This window comes from Mus musculus, chromosome 13 (genome assembly GCF_000001635.26).
Source record: "Mus musculus strain C57BL/6J chromosome 13, GRCm38.p6 C57BL/6J".
NCBI classification, from domain to species: Eukaryota; Metazoa; Chordata; class Mammalia; order Rodentia; family Muridae; genus Mus; species Mus musculus.
The window spans coordinates 17791627-17814607 of NC_000079.6; the positions used below are offsets into that span (position 1 = coordinate 17791627).

At 41.5% G+C, this 22981-nt stretch overlaps 1 protein-coding gene and 1 non-coding gene across 7 annotated transcripts in view; both read right to left on the reverse strand.

Moving 5' to 3' along the window:
* Cdk13 (cyclin-dependent kinase 13) overlaps window positions 1-13586 on the reverse strand; it is a 93537-nt gene extending 79951 nt beyond the window's left edge. For 3 of the 6 annotated variants that reach the window (XM_006516767.4, XM_006516766.4, XM_017315593.2), the window contains exon 1: window positions 11812-13586. In XM_006516767.4, the coding sequence (XP_006516830.1) occupies window positions 11812-13025 (1214 nt within the window). In that variant the 5' untranslated portion in view covers window positions 13026-13586. Of the gene's footprint in view, window positions 1-9679; window positions 9793-11811 lie in introns of those variants that run through there. The other 3 variants (NM_027118.1, NM_001081058.2, XM_011244344.3) reach the window with 2 other exon arrangements.
* Window positions 13587-17964: 4378 nt separating this feature from the next.
* Window positions 17965-18071, reverse strand: Gm24018. The gene has a single exon (XR_003950776.1). It is a non-coding gene; the product is annotated as a U6 spliceosomal RNA (small nuclear RNA).
* Between the last annotated feature and the right edge of the window lie 4910 nt (window positions 18072-22981).

Here is a 22981-nt window from a genome sequence, read left to right on the forward strand (position 1 = left end):
GGCCTGGACTTCTGTCAGCCAGGGGAGGGAGTCAAAGAAAGAAAGGCAGGGACTGCTGGAGCTGAGAAAGCCCAAAAAATGCAAGAATCTTATGGATTTTGACTGGGAGATAGCCAAACCAGTTTAGAGGATTAGAATAGAGAGTAACTGCTCAATACTGTTCTGCCTAAAAGCTTGTTAAATTTTAGTCCAGTCTCAATTACTTAAGAGCTAGCTGGGTTAAGAGAAAACTGTAACACTTACTGAAAAGCCACTAACACTGACATGTAGCTGTTTTTGACTACTTTGTGAGTTCTTCTTTATTCCACCCTACTCCACCCTTTTTCTTCCACCCTTTCAACCCCCTAACAGAAGTGAGGAAAAATGTATAGAGAGGAAGGGAAAGAGATCCCCGAATAAAGTCAGGGGTCAGAAAAAGAACAACGTTTTATCACTAGATAGACCTCTTCCAGCTGGGACAAGTTTGATCCTTGCCATCAGGATACTGAATTTGTTTTTTCTTTGTGCACAACTACCTAACAAACCATGACCGACAGCAACCAACAGTAACCTCCAACCTCCACCGCCTGCCTCTTGGGACCCTAGCATTATATACCCTCTGAAAAGTCCCCAGAATTCCAAATGTCACAGAACCACAGAAACTATCTGCGGCTGGCAAAACCTGCTCCTGCTAGAGCACAAGGCAGTTACAGTCAACTGCTGTGGACAATCTGAAGCAGCCCCATATCCTGCACCTAGGAGTAAAACAAAAACTTCTTATAATATTTCAGTGTTTTTAAAAGAAACCAAAACTCCAAAATTGTCAGTATACTAATATATTCAAGTAGGAGATGGCTATAATTCAAAAACACTCTGTGGGTTTGAGGTAGAATAAGTGGAGGTCCCCATTCATTGCCAGTGTAAAACTGATGCAGTTACTATGAAAAATGGTTTGGTGGTTCTTCAAAATGTTAAAAATGACATGACCCAACAAATCTTAGGTATGTACCTGAAAAGAAGTGAAAACACTAAAAACTTTATACAATAAAGGCTCATAAGAGCATAATTTTGGGGGTATGGGGGCAGGGGAGGACTGGTTTGGTTTTTCAAGACAGGGCTTCTCTATGTATATACCTCTGGCTACCCTGGAACTCACTCTACATACCAACTGACCTCAAACTCATAGAGACCCACCAGCCTCTGACTCCCAAATGATGCCTCCCAAATAATGGCATGTGTCACCATCATCCAGCATGGAGCAATAATCTTAACAGTGAAAAAGTTAGTAACTCAGATGTCCATTAATTAATAGTAAAACGTAGTGTTCTCTGTATAGCAGAGTATTAGTTGAAGATAAAATGTAAAAAAGTATTGGCACTTTATTCCATTTTATGCTCAACTAATACATATTTAAAAAAAAAAAAGACACACAACTAACATTTTACACATTTTCTGTAACAAGGTCTAGTCTACTAAGCCTAAACTGTCTTCATTGTTTCACTGAACCATGACCTGAAATATGTTTCTTTTTCTTTTTTCCTTTTTTTTTTAATTAATCATTTTGTTCAGTTACATTTCAAATGATATCCCCCTTCCTGGTTACCTGTCCACAGACCTTCCCATCCCATTCCCTCTAGCCCCCCCGCCCCCGCCTCTATGAGGGCGCTCCTCTACCCACTCACCCACTCCCCTCATCCCTCTAGCATCCCCCTACTCTGGGTCATCAAGCCTCCCTCCCCTCCCATGGATGTCAGATAAAGAAAGTCTGAGTACCAGAAAACTCTGTGTCTAGTTTGCATTAAGGTGCATATACATACATACATACATACATACATACATACATACATACATACTACATTTCTCAGGGTCATTTTAGACTTTTTAACATGAACACATTTAAAGAACCGGTGGTTGGTGTTAACATTTTTTTGTCTAAATCAGGTTAATATCATTTTCTAGGTACTTAAATGTCATATACTGTGCTAGATGTTAAAAGATACTACCTCAAAAAAAATCTTACTGGATATAAAATTAAGTGGCTGAAACAAAATGAAAAATTCTCACCAAAGTATGGAAGCCAGGTGTAGACAGTTCAAAATACTGACAAAGAAATAATATTGATTTAGGATTCTACAATCAGGAGAAATATCTTTCAAAATAGAAACTTATATACAAACTAGCAGACTGCATTCTAAGAACTCTATCACACTGGCCAGAGGAAATTCAACAAGTTAGACCTATACAAAGGGAATGAAAAGCATTTGAAAAGGTAAGTATATAAGTAATATGACTCCCACATTTAAAAATTCTGTGTCTATAGATAAGACACGTGTCATACATGTCTAATAACTAATCTACTAAGAATATGCAAGGAAGATGGTGTTGCTGGAATTTCCAACCCCAATAAGCCCTTATAAAAACACACAATCCAGTTACTATAATTATAAGCTACACACTAGATGGGGCAGATCTAACACTATACTAATTTATTCCCTAGCTAAAAGACCCCTTGTTACTTGCAGTTTCTTCTGGCCCATCAAGGCTTCCTCCTCCTCCTCTTCAGTTCTCTCTCCTTCCCCTCTGGTACTCTTCTGCCTCTCTCTCTACCTGCACCCACTCTCAAAACTCCAGTCCCACCTTTCTCCTCCACTGCCCAATCACAAGCTCTAGCCTTTATTGACCAGTTAAAATGGGGAGAAGGTTCCCATAAGATCACCCGAGCTTGTAATGGGCCCCTCATCAGTGGCAACCCCTCTTGAGGAAGCAGAATTAACATCAGAATACAAACACCTGGACAACTCATAATTGAAAAGTATGCTAGTGAAATACCATTACACATAAAGATGAACCCATGAACCAAGAAGAAAATCTTTTTCACTTCAAGGTTAGACAAAGTTTTTTTTATTACCCAATTTTATAAATCATAAAAGTTGACAAGCATAAATGCTACTTGGAATTTATAAAAATGGTAAGCTTTTGCTTTCTGAAATTACTATTGAAGTAAAGAGCAAGACATTGCACTATCTGGCAAAACATTAAGCAATCTAATTCCAAATATGAAAAATTTAAACAACTAAAAAAATGTGATGGGTGAATAAGTATTTGGGAAGATGTTGAGTATTATGATAAGAAAACTGACAATAAAACTGAAATGCACTGGTGGGGTACTGGAGAAAAGGGAACTATTTTGTACTGTTGGTACTAATGAGAATTAACAAAACCATTATGGAAGGCGGTATAAGGGTCCCTCAATACTTTAAAAATAGTATTGTCACATGATTCAGTAATCTGACTTCTCCATATAAATCAGTGAACTAAAATGTTATACTCCCATGCTTACTATGGCACAATAGTCAATATAGGGAGTGACATCAGTTTTCATTACCAGATGATCAGGTTAAAAAAAGCGGTACATGTGTACAGAGTAAAATACTGTAAAAAGGAAAACCAGCCTGGAGAGATGGCTCAGTGGTTGAGCATGCTCTGCTCTGTTCCTTGCTGAGCAGCCTACAACCCCCTCTAACTCTTAACTCCAGGAAATCCAATACCTTTTGACTTCCATGTACACTGTACAAACCCATACAGAGATACATGTACACATAACTTAAATTGGTAGTAGAGTAGTAATAATAATAATAATAATAATAATAATGTAGTTTGGGGAGTTGGAAATATGGCACAGCAGTTACCAGTGCTTGTTGCACTTGAAAAGGGAACATACATGCACGCACGCACGCTCACACATAAAGAGACAAAAAGGTTTGAAAAAATAAGGAAATGCTGTCATCTATAGTAATGTGGATGTACTAGTATAGTAATGTGGATGTGGAAAAAGATTAAAGTGAAATAAGTTGTGCACAAAAAAACAAATGCCTTATGACTTTGGTGTTATGTAAAATCTAAGAGACAAGTCTGACTTATTATTACTCTACCAAACATTTAAGAACATCTATAAAAGCAGAGAATGAGATGATGTTTAACAGAGGTCTGGGGAAAAGAACATACAGGGAAAGGAGAAATGCTGATCTAAGAGTACAACATGTCAGTTAAGAAAAATAAAGAAGCCAGGTGTGGTGGTGGATGCCTTTAATCCCAGCACTTGAGAGGCAGAGGCAGGTGGATTTCTGAGTTCGAGGCCAGGTCTACAGAGTGAGTTCCAGGACAGCCAGGGCTACACAGAGAAACCCTGTCTCAAAAAAAAAAAAGAAAAAAGGAAAAGAAAAAGAAAGATTTAGTGATTGCACAAAATAATGACTACACAGTAGTGCAATAGATATTTCAAAATTGCTAAGGGGAGGTTTCATATAGGAGTGGTGATGCACACCTGGATGGAATCCCAGGGAGTCACACACACACCAACCACACTGTGAGGCAACAGATTTCTAAATCATCTTGAAGCTCATGCTGTGCCTTACAAAGGCACACAATCACTACTTATTGATTAAAAATAGAATGTAGCCAGGTATAATGAATGGTACATACCTGTAATCCCACCAACTGAGGAGGCTAAGGCAGGCAGATTGTCATGAGTTAGAGCCTAGACTAGACTACACAGCTAGTACTGGAACATCTAGTGAACACAGCAATGCCCTGCAGCAAAAATGAAACAAAAACAAAACGAAAAAAAAACAAAACAAACCCCACCCACTAGAGGTAAGATGGCTCACTAGATCAGGATGCTTGCCCTCATGCCTGATACCTCAGTTCAATTCCCTCAACCTACAGGACAAATTCATCCAAGTTGTTCTCCCAATTCCACAAGCATGCATTCACTGGCACATAAACATGCACTCGTGAGCATGCAGACACACGTGCACACAAATAATGAATAAAAATGAACAAAGAACATTCATTAAAATGTCAAACGTGAATATAGATTTAGGCAAGGGCTGGACTGAAAGAACACGTAAAATGGCTGCAGAGATGGCTCAGTGGTTAAGGGCACTTGCTGCTTTTGCAGCGATCTATGTTTGATTCCTAGCTCCCACATGGTTCCCAACCACCTGTTTCTCCAGTTCTGGGGAAGCCAATGCTCTTTTTTGGTTCCTCAAGTAACAGGCATTCATGGGTGAACATACTATATATGCAGGTATGACATACATAAACATAAAAATAAATAAATCTTAAAGAACACTTTCGATTTCATTCACTTTTCTGTACTAACTGAAAATTTCTACTATGAGCTTCTATTGTCTTTATAAATGGATAAAAAAAATAAAGAGCAGTTATCGAAAGAGAGAAAATATTAATCCCAAAGAGGTAAAAGAATTTACTCTTAGATACTATGTTAAGTATCAAAACAACCCAGTGAAAGTGCCCCTGTGTAACTGAAAATAGAACAGAAGAATGCAATTTTCAGTTCCTTTCAATACCTTTTTTATGTAAATTCCCTATTTTACTAACATGTTATTCTCTAATACACATTCACAGCACTGAGACTCCCCACAATTTAAAGGGTTTGTTTTGGTTTTTTTTTAAATATTAAAGGCAGGTTTATTGGGAAGCTGCTCTGGGGTGGGCGAGTTCATTAGCCCCAAGGACAGAGGACAGGGAAGTCACCACTTGCACAGAGAGAAGAGGAAGGGGAGGAAGAAGAGGAAGAGGAGGAGGATAATAATTTTAAAGGTTTTAATTCCATTGCCTTAAAGAAGTCATATTTCTGATACCAGCTTGGTATTTTTGCTTCCAGCATCCACTTCAAAGCTTATTAACAATTTCCATATGTGAGATAAAAGTAACCCCAAACAAAAATAACAATAACTACTACTACTACCAAAAAAAAAAAAAAAAAAAAAAGATAAAAAGAAAGTGACATGGGGAGGAGGGATACCAATTAGGGGAAAACTTAGGGATTACTTTATATATTGATTTTTCAGGAATTTTAGGGTTTCAAGTAAAATAAGAAAGTCTGCTCAGACACTTCCTACCATAACAAGTGACTTTAAATTCACCAAGAAAAACTAATTATTTTTCCTAGAAAGTACAAGATACAGCAAATATAAGCAGTTTATAAGTCCATAGGTATTTTATTTACATTAAAGTGAATGAGCACTCTATTCATTTTCCAGTAAATTAAGACTTTCTTTTTTTGTTTATTTGTTTTTTAAGGTGAGGATCTCATTATGCAGCCCTGGCTGGCCTCAAATGACGAGATCAACCTGCCTCTGCCTCACATGGCTGGGATTAAAGATATGTGCCACTATACCTGGCTGGGGGATTCTAAATAACAGTTTTTATTGTCTGTGTGTTTAAGTGTGGAGCACTCAGGCTGTGGGCATGTGAATGAAGGTCAAAGGATAATTTTCCAGAATCAGCTCTTTCAAACCAAATTCAAAAATGTACAGTACATTTTTACCCACTAAAGTCTCTCCCTATAAATCACAATTACTTCCACAATCCTAGAGAATATGTGAACCAAAATGGCTAGCAAGTTTCATGATGGTACCTGTACAAATTGGTTTTCTTTACTCTGTGAAAGAGAAAGAGGGGAGGAGATCTTAAGGAATTAAACCACTACTACCAAATACATTTTGTAAATTCGTCCTTTAGTTTACCAGCTAGTAAGGACAAACAAATGCAGTCAGCCAATTAACTAAGGTAGAATCAGGGTACTTTTAACAGATCTACAGCAAAAATAAAACAAAAGTGCAGTAAGGAGCACAGAGGAAAAAATGAGCATGCAGAGGAGTGAACAATCAAGATGTTAAGAGCTGAGACTAAGTTTGTGAATGCAAGGTAAACAGCAAATATGGAAAAAAAGGTTGTCAGTGTTTCTTCAAGCTTGAAGAACAGTTATCAGGGAGATACAGAAAATAAAAGTGGGACTGGTGAGATGGCTCAGCCGGTAAGAGTACTGACTGCTTTTCTGGAGGTCCTGAGTTCAAATCCCAGCAACCACATGTCACAACCATCTAAAATGAGATCTGAAGCCCTCTTCTGGTGTGTCTAAGCACAGCTATAGTGTACTTATGTGTAATAATAAATAAATCTTAAAAGAAAAAGAAAAAGAAAAGTGTTTGAAAAATAAGAGTAGAGATAGAATGGGGTTAGATCATTAAAGGCATTGAATCACAATGTATCACAATGTTTATAATCAACCTTACAAAAGAGACAAAAGTATTTAACTACATAGTTAAAAAACTTCCCTAATAAACCATGGGCTAGAATGGGTAGGAGAAAACAGTTATATTAAAGTAGCTGACTCCTTTAATGCTGGTGGTTCCAGAGGCTGAGGCAGGACTACCCTCAGAGTGGTGGCACACGCCTTTAATCCCAGCATTTAGGAGGCTGAGGCAGGTGGAGTTCTGAGTTTGAGGCCAGCCTGGTCTACAGAGTGAGTTCCAGGACAGCCAGGGCTACACAGAGAAGCCCTGTCTCGAAAAAAAAAAAAAAAAAAAAAAAAAAAAAAAAAAAAAAAGAGAGAAGAGAAGAGAAAAGAAAAGAAAAAGAAAAAAGAAAAGAAAGAAACTGAACAGGAGTAGAGGAAGGATATTAATAAGGAAGTCTGACCCATTAATAATGACAGCCTACATGATGGAAAAGTGCCAGGCTTAGTGGTGCATGCCTTTAGTCCTGGCAACCAGAAGACAGTAGCAGATCTCAGTGAGTTTGAGGCCAACCTGGTCTACAAATGGAGTTCCAGGTTGTTACACAGCGAAACTCTGTCTTGGAAAAACAAAAGAATACACCCCCCCCAAAAGAAAAGAAAAGAAAAGCAAATAATGGAAAGGCAGATATAAATATTAGTGTTAAGAGGAAAGAAAGTTAAAGAGGACAGAACACATGAAAATGTATGGTAAAGACTGACCTGAGAAAAGAGCAAGACATGGGACCATCTTCTGAGAATGAATGGACCATAACTTTTGGAAACTAAACTGTTCACCCTAAGATCCATTCTCTTCAGTTTCTGCACTTACTCTTTATCTTACATTTCTGATACTTTTTCTATGAAGAACATATCAAACCAGAAGCATTTTTATAATAAGAGTTTAAAGAAAAAAAAAAAAAAACCCTCAAGTATTCTAGCTTCACATTACTTTGAACAGCAGCTGTGAGAATGAAATCATCGTAGCGAGGTACACCATATAACAGGCTAGTAAACACCAGTGACTTCCATTATGTCTGCCTGAGGAGCAGAAATTAGATTCTCAGTGTCTTGGTATTATTCAATAGCAAAGTCTGCAGACCCTTGATGTAACGGAGCCTATACAGATGGGAGACAAAACTAACTACATGCATGCAGCCCATCCTGATGGACATCAACCTGACTTCAGTAACTTCAAGTCAACACCTCCTGCAGCAGATAAGTCATCAATAAGTAATAATCTACAAATTCAGATGGGAGGAAACCAGTGGTGGGATGCTTATCTAACAAGCCAGAGGACCTGAGTTCATCCCAAGCCCCACCAATAAATAAATAAATAAATAAATAAGCAAGCAAATAAAAATGATATTCAAGCTGAATGCATTGTTAGAAACATTATGTTTCTTGTATTTTCAGGCACGGTCTCAGTGAGGTCCATGCTAACCTAGAGCTAATCCTGAGTACTGATTATAAGATGTCAACCCAGTCTGCCTAGAAAATTTCTTTAAAAAAAAAAGAAAAAAGGTAAAAGAAAAACTTTAGGGTTTAAAGGCACTTTTTGCTCTTTGTGGAGAGACCTATGTTCAATTCTTAGCACCCATAAGGCAGCTCACAATTACTTATAATTCTGGGCAGAACATCTGACATCTTCTGACCCTCTTACCTCAGCAGGCACCAGGCCAACAAGTGGTACACAGACATATATGCAGCAAAACACTCAAAGTTTTAACAAACTGACAAGTACCCTTAAAAGGTTGGTTTATCTTTGTTTTTGTTTTTGTTTTTTCACACAAAACAGGTCAGTACAAAAGGTACCACGAATATCAACTAAGGTTGTATACAGCACAATATTAAAGACTTTCAAATCAGCTAGCTCAGCTTTAGAATTCAAACTGACCTTGATGCAAAGCACTTACATTTTTGAAGCATTTGTTTCATATTCCATCAGCAAATCACTCAAGTTTTGGGGGTATTTGTTTCCTAATCCATCAGTGGGAACAATCACCACACAGAGCACTGCACTCAGCACCCTTCTATTTCCTTGTATTAACACTCCTCACATTTATTATAGGGCTTATCAGGAAGATGATAAGAATGTACACACCTCAACAATCAAAGAGTGAAGAGGCATCTTTAGTCCCATAGCTCAGGAGGCAAAGGCAGGTGGATCTGAGTTGGGAGGCCAGCCTGGACTACAGAACACAGGAAAGAACCTACCTGGAAAAAACAAAAAAGAAAAATACAGTAAACAGCTTTTGAGGAGAAATTAAGCCAAGAAGATCCATCCAATGAAATGCAGGAGCTAAGAAATGAAGACACAAATGCAGGCAAAGAGCATGTTGTATGGTAGTCCCTTGAACAGAGAATTTATTCTATGAGTTATCAGTTACGCTCTGGGACATGATTTCAATACTATATTGAGTATGGATACACTTCCTTTAAAAAAATCTACATGGGTAATTCATCAGTATGTGGGCTTGGAAAATGTCATATTGAAGTTTCTTATACCATAGCACGTTGTCTATATTAATTATTTATTCAAATGAAGCAGGTAATAGAGAGTCACAGTGGTAGATTCTATGTTCAGTCAACTCTATCTATCATCCCTTCACTTACCTATTCAACGATTATTAAGAGTGTATAACCACCCAAATACAGTGCTGAGCACTAGGAATTCAATGATGGGGAAGACAGGCCAGATGCCACTTGTGGAGCTTACAATCTCGTCTATTCATTAAAGAGCCAGTCATCTGACTCTACTACTAAACCTAGAAACAAATAAAACTTTTTGCATTAAGCTGGACAAGTGAATTCATGTTCCTCAGCAGTAAGTACATTTGCTATTTTTCTAAATCTTGTTTTTCAAGTAACTATTTAGTCATCAATTCTGGTCCTCAAATTTTAAGAATAGCATTTAACAAGCAACACAATGCAAACAAACAAACCAAACAAACAAAAACAAAATAAAAAACCTGAAGTCCATACCTTGTAATAATAATAAAAAAAAAATTCCAAAGCTATTGGCCCAGAGAGAAGACCTGGAAACATGACAACTATCTTCCAAGATTTAAAGAACTAGTTCACAAACTTGTTGTGTACATTCCAAAGCATTATACACAGATGCAGATTTCTATTTCCATATGAAGACTTTTAACAATTCAAACTATTCACAATTCAACCACTTTAGATTTCTTTAGGGAAATCTATACTTTATAAAATAAAAAGGCAAGTATTAAATATTACTGTTTAGCAAACTAAGTCGTCAATGGTTTTGCTAAGAAGCCTAACAAATCATGCAGTAAAGAAACTGGGAAAATCATCTCTGAACTCAAGTCCAACAAAGACTGCCCAAACAATGTGTTCCCACCTACTGATGTATTCAGGAGTGAACCACATAGCCAGTTGTTAGAAATGTTGACCAATATTACTGAAAAGCTTCTTCCAAAAATGAACCCTTTGGAAATACAGCTGGTCAATACACACACCATGAAGACTCCCTAGTAAATGTACTTTCTATATGCTAGCTCTATGAGGACAGTAACTTTGTCTTTCTTCACTGCTACACTGCCCTGCCAAAACTATCACTGACATATAATATGTGCTCTTAGATATTTGCTAAGCATGCAGTCCTAATCACACAAACTGTACTATGTAGTACACACCACCAACCTTACTAAACCTTACCAAATCTAACCACGTTATTTAAATTGCCATTACATACTTAAATGACTATATAAAGTTATAAAACTTTAAAAACCTAGTCAATCCTAGGACTAGTTTACCAAACCATAAAACCTAGATGGCCCAAATATGTTAAGTAATATAAGAAGCTACAAGACCTGCAAAGTACTCAAAAGCTACTTTTAATTCACTCTACAAAATAGATATGTATCAATATACACACATTTTCAGACTGTTACCGTATAACAATGGCTTAACAGCTATATAAAAGCAGTATTCAAATTTCAGATTATATTATCTCTACAAAAATTTCTGAACACGTTCATGAGAATTGTTATTACTTAAAAGGCCTAACTTTACAGTGAGCAGTTTCAGATTTATAGTGGCCTGAGAATGTACTAAGCCATTCACGCAGTTACGCTGTACCACTATATCCACTTATATATATTATTGGCAACTGGGTACTGGACATAGCTGTCATTTCCCCCTCCTTTTTAAAACCATGACTTTGAAAGATCAGATTTAAAAAAAAAAACCTACCCAACACAAGAATCACTCTCATATATAATTTATCTTCAAACTATTTTTATCAACATCTACTTACATGTATTTTGAGTATTAAACTTTACAAAAGCTGCTTTTCCCATCCCCGTATTAACCACATGAAACATCTGCAATCCTTATCTAACTGACATCACCTCCTGAATCTGATTGCTCTTTAATATAAGTCCCTGTATATTAGTAAAGCACCAACAAAGTGACGTTTTCTCCATAAGCAGGTATTAAGACAAATTAAGCCAAAATAGCAATGCTGGAAAAGGAGAGCATTTTGCACTAACCTGCTGACAGTTAAAAGCAACAAGTTAAAAACTTTGAACTCTTAGGACTCATCCCTGCCTAGGCTGGTCGCTTGGTCCCTCCCACCCTCACAGGTGCATTCAGCACTCCCCTCTCCGCTAGAAACCCACCCTCCGACCCGGAGCGCTGGCCTGGGAAGCGGACCGAGTAAACCAGAGGCGCCTCGCCCCACCTTCCCCGCCTCCTAGGGTTGGGGGGACAGGACTCACCTGAGTACTGGGCTGTAGGGGCTGCGCGAGCGCCGCCAGCTGCTGCTGCTGTACGGGCTGGGGGATACGTCGCCGCCCCGCTCGTAGGAGCTGTGGCGGCTGTAGCTGGGCGAGCGGCGCCGGCTATAGGGGCTCGGGGAGCGCGGCAGCCGCCGGGAATAAGGACTGCTGCCACCTCCCGCCGGACTGGGGGACTTGCGGCTCCGAAGGCTCTGCGAGGCCCTGTGGGACACCGGGCTTTCGTCCCGGCCTCCCAGCGGGCTCAGGGACCGCTGCCGCCGCCTGTAGGCCTTCGGCTCGCTCTTGTCCTCCCGGTAGGCCTTGGGCGGCTCCTTGTAGGCCGAGGGCGGTTCCTTGGACGACTTAGTCCGGCTGCGGTGGGCCTTGAGGTCCCGGTCCTTGCGGCTGCTACTGCTGCTGGACGTAGCCGACGCGCTCTTGCGGCGGCCGCCGCTGCTGCTGCTGCTGCCGCTCTTGGCGGCCTCCGCCCGCTCCTCGCCGCTGTGTCCGTGGCGGCTGCGGGCCTTTGAGGCCTCGCTGCCGCTGCGCGTCCCGTCCCGCCGCCGGTGCTCGCGGTGGCGCTCCTTGCTGCGGCCGCTGCTGCTGCGGCGGTCCCGGCGCGGCCTGCGCTCCGACCCCTCCGCGCGCCTCTGCGTGCCGGAGGAGGAGGCCGGACTCCCGCCGTTGCCCCCCGTTCCCCCGGCAGCCGTCGCCGCCGTTGCCGCGCTGGCGCCCCCCAGCAGCAGCCCCTGCTCGGACTGGGAGCTCACATCCTCGTACTCCACCAGCGGGGTCACACCCCCGCCGCTACTGGCACCGCCACCGCCGTCCTGCTGCGGCTGGGGCAGCGAGAAGACCCGGCGCTTCTCCGCCTCCTGCCCGGCGCGGGGCCCGCGGCGCCGCTTCTGCCGCCCTCCGGGGCGCCTCTTGCCTCTCGCCAGCCGCTTGACCTCCAGAGGAGGGCCCGGGCTGAAGCAAGAGGAGGAGGCCGCGGCGGCGGCGGCTGCGGCGGCGGCCGCGCCGGGGGCAGCCAGGAAGAGCAGAGGCGGCGGGGGCGGCGGCGGTTGCAGGAGCTGCGGCTGCAGGAGCGGCAACAGCAGCGGCGGCTGCTGAGGGGACAGGAATCGCCTCCGCTTGCGGCGCTCCTCCAACTTCTTCTCGGCCCAGCTCAGGCCCCCGCCTCCCCCCAGCGCCGTGTCCGAGCTACTCGGCATCGCCTAGAGCCCGCCGCAGAGTGCGGCGCGGGTGCGGCCTCCTCCGGGGTCAGACCCTGGCCATGTCCCCCGCCGGGAAGGGGGACGGCAGCCGCGGCGGAGGGGTAGCGAGCAGCAGGGCCGGCCGGGAGTCGCGCCACGATAATCCGGGTCGGGACGCGCGTCCCCGGTTCCAGTCGCGGTGTGTGCGCAGCGGCGTCAGGGCCTGGCGCGGGAGGATCCTATCCTCGGCGGAAAGCCGGCCGTGCCGGGCGGCGGCGGTGGCGGCGGCGGCGGCGGCCTCGGGCTCCGGCGGCGCAACGCGGAAGTGCCACCGCGGGCCGCGCTTCACTCCATCGTCCTGACGTCGGGGGCGAGCTCGCGGGAGGGCAGTGGGCGCGACCACAGCACGCCTCCGTCGCCGGCCGGCCGCGGCGCGTCCACGTCGTCCTGTGGCGGCGGCGGCGACACCCCGCGGCGCTCGGACGGGCCTGGGCCTGGCGCCCCGAGGGCACTGCGCGCAGCTTCCGGAGCGGGGGCGCGGCTCGCTGTCCTCCGCCCCTCCACGCGGGCTCCGCGCGCGCCGCTCGCCCCTCCCTGCCCTCCGCGTTCTCCCTGCGGGACGGCGACGCGACTGGCTGGCCGAGCCCTCGCCGCGCACCACCCACTCGCCGCGTTCCTCAAGACTTTTGCCCCTAAACCCAACGCTAGGTCGGCGGCGCGCACGCTCGTCACGTTCGGGGACGCCGATGGAGAGAGCGAGCGCGGGCGAGGGGAGGTGCTGCGTGCTCGCGCCCGCCGGGACCCTGGCCGTCACCGGAAGTGACGCGAGGAGCCACTCCACTTCCGGCAGGGGTGGGACGGAGGAGCAGGGTTAAAGAAAGGAGAGGAGGCGTGGGCTGCGCTGTGCTGTCGCTGGAGGCCTTCCCTCCGGCGCCACTCATGGCGCTTGTTGCTCGCCTCCAGTGAAAAGGTCACGGCAGGACCCGGGAGAACCTTGACGACTACCTTTTCCCCAGCCACGGGATCGGAACATCTGTGAGAGCAGACTCCCCACAGAGGGCGAATGTGACGTTAGCTTGACTAGACTCACGTACGCCCAAGTTCAAGGACCCATCGTAACCTAAAAATATACTTGGTGTTCATAGCTTCGAGCTTCCGCGACACTGACGTTTCGGAACCTTTAAAAAGCCTTACACAGGGCTGGAGAGGTGGCTCAGAGGTTAAGAACACTCACTGCTCTTCCAGAGGTCCTGAGTTCAATTCCCAGCAACAGTATGGTGGCTCACAACCAGCTGTAATGGGGATCCCTCTTCTGATGTGTCACATACATGAAATAAGTAAATCTCTTTATAAAGCAAAAGCATTAAGTAAATCTGAAAGATGAGTCAAAATATCAAGGAGGACTACTAAAAATCCCAGGAACCTTAAAAACATTTTGTAGTAGTGGAAGCTGCCCTCTTTGTACTTTCACCTGTAATTATATCTAACTAAAGCTATGAGCTGTCAGCTACATAATGCCCTCATCTCTTGCCTTAAGATTGCCCTTCAGTTAGAGGCTAGGTATTCGGGGTAATTAGATTAAAATCTAAAAGGCTTATTGGTCATTAATACTGGAAAGAAGATAAACATTGCTCAGTGGGTACATGTAATTACCCCTTAACAAATTTATTCAGATCATCAGCTGGCTTTTAGTTCTTAAATACTTAGTAATCAAGTTGACCTCAGCATCATCTCACAAACTGATGGAAGCTCAGACTTTGAAGTTTACAAAAGATACTTGCTAGAAGATAGGTTTGAATAGCTACTTCTGACAAAGACAGGCCTGAGTGGAACACCCAGTGGAACCTTCTACACAGAAGGGGGCAAAGCAAAGATACTGGGAAACGAAATTTCAGAAGTATGTTACCTAAAGCAAATTTCTTCTTGACATCATTGTTAACTCGGAGTACTAAGGAGGAGAGCTTTTCAGAAAAATATCAACCTGTCCCATTATGCTGCTTTTCAAAGCCTGATGCAATGGCATATGTCTATTCCCAATACAATGGAGGTTAAAACAGGTCAAGGACGATGGTGAGTTCTGGCCTATCAGAACTCTACATAATAACACCCTCTCCCCCATCCCATCTTGCCAAGAAAAAAACAGAAATAAGGCTGGAATAGAAAAGAAGAGGCAAATAGATGTTTGTATAATAGTTCCTCTAGCATAAGCTACTCACTGCACTTAGGAATGTCATCTGTTCTTGTCCGTACAAAAAACACTTGGTCCATAGTGAATGTATAGTGGTTACTCCAGGCTGCGAGTAGAAAACTTAAGAAAATATCTTAATAAGATTCTGCCATCTTTCCTCAAGCTCACTTGCTTGGAAATGCTTTTAGTAGGATTCAAACTCCAAAGTAATGGAAATTATCTTTAAATTTGATGTTTCTATAAGAATATCTGCTACCTTCATCGAAAGAGATTTTTAAATTGCCACTTGGAACTGGGGTTTTGGGTTTTTTTTTTTTTCAGTTTGCTGTTAGTGTGCTTTTCATGTAATTATGTTTGTCTGTATTACCTTGTGGTTTTAAAAATATTTTTTCTTTGTTTATCTGACAGATCATTATCATACCACATAAGCTGTTCTTTATAGTTTGGGGCTAAGGGGAGGATGGGGTCTCAGTTGTTAGAGAGCTTGCCTGGTATTCAAAAGTCCTGGATTTGAGCACCAGCCACAAAAATAGAAGATGATAGTGGAGACCTGCATGGTAGGTAGGTAGGAAACTACTATACAATTTTAGTGTAGAGTTGAAGATTATCCACAGTCTAGAAAGTCTATTAAAATACCCACCTTCCAGTAATATATCTGATTTACATAGTTTATCCAAACAAAAGATTAAAACATTGCATAAGATGGCAGCTTGACACTGGAGATAGAATTCCACAGTTAGAGCATTTATTTTTCTTTCAGAAGACCTGGGTTCAAATCCAAGAACCCACATGGTAGCTCACAGCCATCTATACTTACAAGGAATCCAATGCGCTCTTCTGGCCTGAGAACACATACGTAAAAGATAGAAATATTTTTTAAAAACCAAATTTCAATTACATTAAAATGGGCAGTGAAGAGGTTTGCAAGCCTAGTCCCTGCACTTAGGAAAAAAAGACAGGAGGATCAGAAGTTCAAGGTCAGCTTTGGCTACATCCCAAATTAAAGACACATGAGGCCTTGTCTTGGGGGGGGGGGTTGCGCAGGGAAGGGGATGGGGACAGATGTTGCAGAATATAAAACAAATCTTTAAATGCTTTATAGGAGTTAGGGTTTTTTTGTTGTTTGTTTGTTTTGAGTCTATGTAGCCTTAGCTGTCCTTGTAGACCAAGCTGTCCTCACAGAGATCTACCTGCTTCTACCTCTCAGGTACAGGGATTAAAGGTATATGCCCAACAAAAGAATTACTTTAAGTGGATGCATTTTTATCCTCTTTTTCTTTCTTCATTTTATTTATCTACATAACATCCAAGCTGGCCTTAAACTTAAAATCTTCCCAATTTTGCCTTGTAAATCCTGGGATTATAGGCAAACACCAGTTGGATTTTTTGTTTTTAATTCTCTCAAATTCTGTTTATAATATAGCAAAAAATACCAGTAAGTGACATTTTTTTAAAATTGTTATTTGCAGTTTTCACCAATTTTTAAGAGTATAAAGGACTTTGGGTCAAATGCTACAATGAAATCACAGACATAAAAATTTGATCATTGCCTTTAAGCTTGTAAATGGTGCACAGTTCATAAGTAGGCTACATACTCCCTCCATGATCCTGTAAATAGGAACTTTTACAGTATTTGCTAATATTGCTTCTCCTTTAGAGAAACTGGCTGATTTACAGCTTCCCTTAGTCTTGAAACATCTTTAAATTCTCAGCCCTGCTGGGCGTGGTGGTACACGCCTTTAATCCCAGCACTCGGGAGGCAGAGGCAGGCAGATTTCTGAGTTCAAGTCCACCCTGGTCTACAAAATGAGTTCTAGGACAGCCAGGGCTATACAGAGAAACCCTGTCTCGGAAAAAAAAAAATTCTCAGCCCTTCTTATTCCCCATCACACAAGCGCGCGCGCGCACACACACACACACACACACACACACACTTGCTCACAGAGAGGAGAGAGAGAGAGAGAGAGAGATCAGCAAATTACTACTTAAGCCCAGTGAACTTTTAAATAAACAAAATCCAACTGGCATTTACTGAACTTTTAGCATTCACCTCATTCTATGCTAAGTATTGTCTCATTTAATACAGCAGCACCTATAAGTAAGATGTCCATGTTCTAAGGTTTTCCAGTGATGGTCCTAGTTTACTATGTTCAAGTTAATAAAACACTCAGTCATGAGTTTTCCCTCCTGAATATAAATTGTCATGTCAATCTTCCTGTAAAAATTACCAGTGGTTTACCAGTAAGAGTAAGACATACAGAAACTGGCCCAAAATATACTTCTAGAAAATATGATCCCTTGTTCTGTCCAGATTTGAAGACCATGCTTTCAAGAATGCAAGCTGTTTTATACATTACCGCCTCTGAACTTTATTAAACCAAATGGTAGTAATATATTCCAGAATTAAATTAGAAAAATATAATGCTTCTATAGCTTGAATGTTTCCTCCAAAAATTCATGTACTAGAAACTCAATTCCCAAATCATATGTCAATGGTAACTGAAGGCAGGGCCTTTGGGAAGTAATTAAGAATTAACGTCATAAGAGCTGACTCCTAGCTGGGCATGGTGGCGCATGCCTTTAATTCCAGCACTCAGGAGGCAGAGACAGGCAGATTTCTGAGTTTGAGGCCAACCTGGTCTACAGAGTGAGTTCCAGGACAGCCATGGCTACACAGAGAAACCCTGTCTTGAAAAAACAAAAAAACAAAAAAAGCTGACTCCTGTGGTGAAACTAGTAGCTTTAGTTAACATTTTTATTGTTTAGTATTTTTTTTTTGAACGCTTCACGAATTTGCGTGTCATCCTTGCGCAGGGGCCATGCTAATCTTCTCTGTATCGTTCCAATTTTAGTATATGTGCTGCCGAAGCGAGCACTGTTTAGTATTTTTTTCATTGCATTTTGGTTTGTATGTGTGTTTGTGTGTATGCACCAGCTAAGTCTACATAGGGAGACCCTGTCTCAAAAAAAAGAAAAAGAGTAAGCACCAACAAAAGCAACTTCAGGCAGAAAGGGCTTTTAGAAACAGAAAACACAAGGAGCTATTTTTGAAAAGCTAAACATGCACTAGTGGAATATTTCATTATGCATACTTTTTAAAAAAAGTAAAATCTATTGACATATGTGGTACAACCAACATGCCAGAGAATTTCCTTTAAAAAAAAAAGGAAAAATAAAACAAAACAAAACAAAACAAAACCAATGTTACTGTAACAATAGTTTCAAGAACTTCATGAACTCACACACAAGATGCATCTTTAATAAGGTGGACCTCTAATATTGCAATAATTACAAAGGGGCAACATTTCAAATGGATCACCTGTGACGAAGATCTAAAATATTCTGGATTCATCTAATCCAATGAACTGCAGCTAAGTAGAGTGGAAAACATCTCTAATCTCAGCATTCAGAAGGCTGAAGTAGAAGGACCCTGCAAATTCCAGAATGTGCTATACAGTGAGATTCTATCATTAAAAAAAATTTTTTTTAAATGAAGAAAGGAGGAAAGGAAGGGAAGAAAAAGTGTGGAAGATGGGGGCACGCGATCAGCTGTGAACGCTACTTGACCCACCACCATTCCGTATAAATGTATGTCTTCAGTAAAACAACAATCCCTCTTGCTTCTCAGCACGGATTTGCTGAGACCTCTGTGTAACAACAGTAAATGTATATTAAGGGAAGTGTTGTCATGGTGGCTGCTAACACTGAGGAGTAACATTGGTGAGGGTGCAGTTGTTCCATTGGTAAAAGGGAAAATGTAAGAATGCATTGAGGAATAGATAAGGCCTGGATGATCATTTCTCAGTGCAAATATGAAGTAGTATTTGATTGGGTTAACTGATGTGGAAAGGCCCATTTTAACCATGTGGAACCACTCACTGGACTGGGATCCTGGCCTACAGAATAGAGCATGGGCGTTCATAGTTCTCCACAGCTTCGTGGGCAAGATGTGAACAGCTATTACAAGCTATTGCAGCTTTGACTTCTCTGCCACCATGGTCTGTACTCTTGGACTATGAGCCAGAAATAAACCCTTCCACTTATGATGCTTTTGTCAAAACATTTTATCACAGCAAGAAGAAAAGATGCTAAGTCTGTGAATTCAGCTGATCTGTACCTTTCCCCTTCACCCTGACTTTCTAAAACTCAAATCCAGCTACCATATGATTGCAAAGGACATAAGGACATAGCATAGCCTAAGGATACTTGGGAAAAAAAAATACAGAAGGGCATAGCTTATTCTCAACCATGTAGATTCACCAAGCCAACCCTGGTCTACAAAGACAAACCCCAAAAAGCATAAAACTGTTAATTTGTTTGGTGTATTGTTTTGTTTTGTTTTTGTTTTTTCGAGACAGGGTTTCTCTGTGTAGCCCTGGCTGTCCTGGAACTCATTCTGTAGACCAGGCAAGCCTCGAACTCAGAAATTCGCCTGCCTCTGCCTCTGCCTCTGCCTCTGCCTCTGCCTCTGCCTCTGCCTCTGCCTCTGCCTCTGCCTCTGCCTCTGCCTCTGCCTCTGCCTCTGCCTCTGCCTCTGCCTCTGCCTCTGCCTCTGCCTCTGCCTCTGCCTCTGCCTCTGCCTCTGCCTCTGCCTCTGCCTCCCAAGTGCTGGGATTAAAGGCATGAGCCACCATGCCCGGCTTTTTATTATTATTATTATTATTATTATTATTATTATTATTATTATTATTATTATTATTATATCTAAGTGCATTGTAGCTGTCTTCAGATGCACCAGAAGAGGGCGTCAGCTCTCATTACAGATGGCTGTTAGCCACCATGGGGTTGCCGGGATTTGAACTCAGGACCTTTGGAAGAGCAGTTGGTGCTCTTAACCACTGAGCCATCTCTCCAGCCCCTGTTAATTTGTTAAAGCATCATTTTTTTCCCCTGATATTGTTAAAGTCAAATGAAATTGCTAAATAATTTGTCATGGTCCCTGATCCCCATCCTACTCCCAGAATGGATATCATTAACTATATGGTATTTTAATTAATAATATAGTAATTATAATTAAATATATGTAATAGTACTATATTCTATATTATGCATATAATCATAATGATATAATAATTCTCCAAGTTCATTTTAAATATAGACTCAGAGTAACTCACACATGGTGCTATAAACAGCTATTATTTCAGAGAAGATACCAACAGTAAAATTAGTTTTGTGCTTTTTCTGAAATAATTTTTGTAATTATTCTGGCAAATTTGCTAGACAGAAACAGAATGTGAATTCTAGAAAAAAATTTCCAGTTGTGTTTTGGGATTATACTGCACTTGATATGTATTAATTATAGAGATAAATCCATACAATGAAAATATGCCATTTTTAAAGCATTTTAGTGGAGTAAATATTTTCTTGATCTTTAATTTCATAAGAAGGAGCCCTATTAGGAGACAAATTTTTAGGAATATTTGGAATTTAAACTACAGAAAATATTTTAAATAATTATATCCATGAGTGTATTTGACTAAAGCATTAATATAACAATCTACCTTTGTTTTATTAAAATATCTCATAAGTATGGAAGATGGAGCATATGATCAACTGTTAACATCATTAATATCATAAAATATAGTACTAGTAATGGAGGTCACAGGAAATAATCTTTATTTGAATTTTTAACTAGCACTACGAATCTTGTTTTACTTGCAAAATATTACAATAGAAAGAAGTATTAGTATTGGCATTTAAAACTCAGTTCACTCTCTCACTTTGGTTAGGTAATTTTCAGGAAAGGTTTGAAGACAGTTCACTGGGGACTTGCCTTTTTAACAAATGATACTTGCGCAACTAGACATCTACGTGCAAGAGGACAGACTTTGATTCCCACCCTGTACAAACGTTTTTAAAACATGCCAGAAACCTAAATGTAGGAGCTGAAACAGTCTGGAGACATAAACCTGAGAATCTCTTGCAACCTGGAGTTAATATAGAACAAAACAAAAAACCTCAAGTGAGAAAAAGCACACATAGCAAATGTAAAGCTACATTGGATTTCAAGAAAATTAAAAATATTGCTTTGCTTGAAAGAATTCCATTAAGAAGTGAAAAGATGGCGGGCGTGGTGGTGCACGCCTTTAATCGAAGCACTTGGGAGGCAGAGGCAGGCAGATTTCTGAGTTCGAGGCCAGCCTGGTCTACAGAGTGAGTTCCAGGACAGCCAGGGCTATACAGAGAAACCCTGTCTGGGAAAAACAAAAAAACAAAAAAACAAAAACAAACAAACAAAAAGAAGTGAATCAAGTATTGGTATAAAAGGCATGTAAAGAGTGCATAGACAGGCTGGTGAGATGGCTCAGTGGTTAAGACCACTTCCTGCTTGCTCTTGCAAAGGGTCATAGTTCAGCTTCCAGTACCCATACCAGTTCACAAATGCCTGTAACTGCAGCCCCCTCTGCCCTTCAGGAGCACCCACACCCATGACATACACTCAGCACACATATATACACAGCAATAGAAAATAAATCTTTGAAAAAAAAACCCAAAATAATGTAGCTGGGGATGGGGACAGAGGAGAGACAAGTATGGAATGGGTTAAATAAAACTAAGGAGTCAAAAAAAACCCTATGGAAGCTTGCTACTTTGTAAGCTAATTAAAACATAATGGTGTTTTTAAAAAGGAGTTTGAGGGGCTGGTGAGATGGCTCAGCGGTTTAAAACGCCAACTGCTCTTCCAAAGGTCCTGAGTTCAAATACCAGCAACCACATAGTGGTTCACAACCATTGGCTTACAACCATCCATAATGAAATCTGATGCCCTCTTCTGGAATGTCTGAAGACAGCTACAGTGTACTTACATATAATAAATAAATAAATCTTAAAAAAAAAAAAGAGTGAATACACATTTCTCAAATGGTCTACCAGTGGCTAAAAAGGACATGGGAAGATTCTCAACATTAGCCATTAATAACAAGTTACTATTTCAAATACTGTTGCCTACAGACAATAAACAAGTTCTGTGGTGGAAGTAGAGAAATTGGAATCTTTATTCACTGCTACTGAGAAGCCACTTTGGAAAACAGTTTGGCAGTTTCTGAAAACACCAGCCCTCAAGTTACCATATGTATCAGCAATTCCACTGCTAGGGCTACAAACCCACAGCACATATGTCCATAAAACATGCACACAAGTGCTTGGAGCAGCACTATACAATTCAACACTATACAATTCAACACTATACAACAGAGTATAGATAAAATGCTCATCAGCTCATAGAGTAGAATGTTCAACAACAAAAAGGAAATATTTTTGTTACACGCAACATAGATGAGCCTCAAAAATACTATGCCGGGAGTGAGGAAGTGAATAAGTAACTTATTAATCCTGTTTAACAGCCAAACAATAAAACTCAGAGAAATGGAGTTGCTGATCATCACATAAATAGTAATGTGAAACTGAATTTTTTGTTCTTTAGTATGTCTAATTTATTCTTTTAGTTTCACACATATATAAAATGTATCTCCATCAAACCACCCTATTTCCCCTTCCATCCTCCCCATTCTCTCCCCAACACAAACTCCTCCCACTTTCATCCCTCCTTTTTTTAAATCAGTACCAATTAGTGCTGCCCAAATTTGCAAGGATATGGGATCATCCACTGGAGCATGGAAACCTACCAAGAATCACAAACCCTAATGAAAATTCAATTGGAGTAGCTCCTCGGCTTGGGGACAGGGAGGCGATGTGGGATTTCCTTCCCTATCCATACTGGAATGTTGACTAGCTTGATCTTGTGTAAGTCTTGTACATGTAACCATAGCTGCTTCCAGTTCATGTG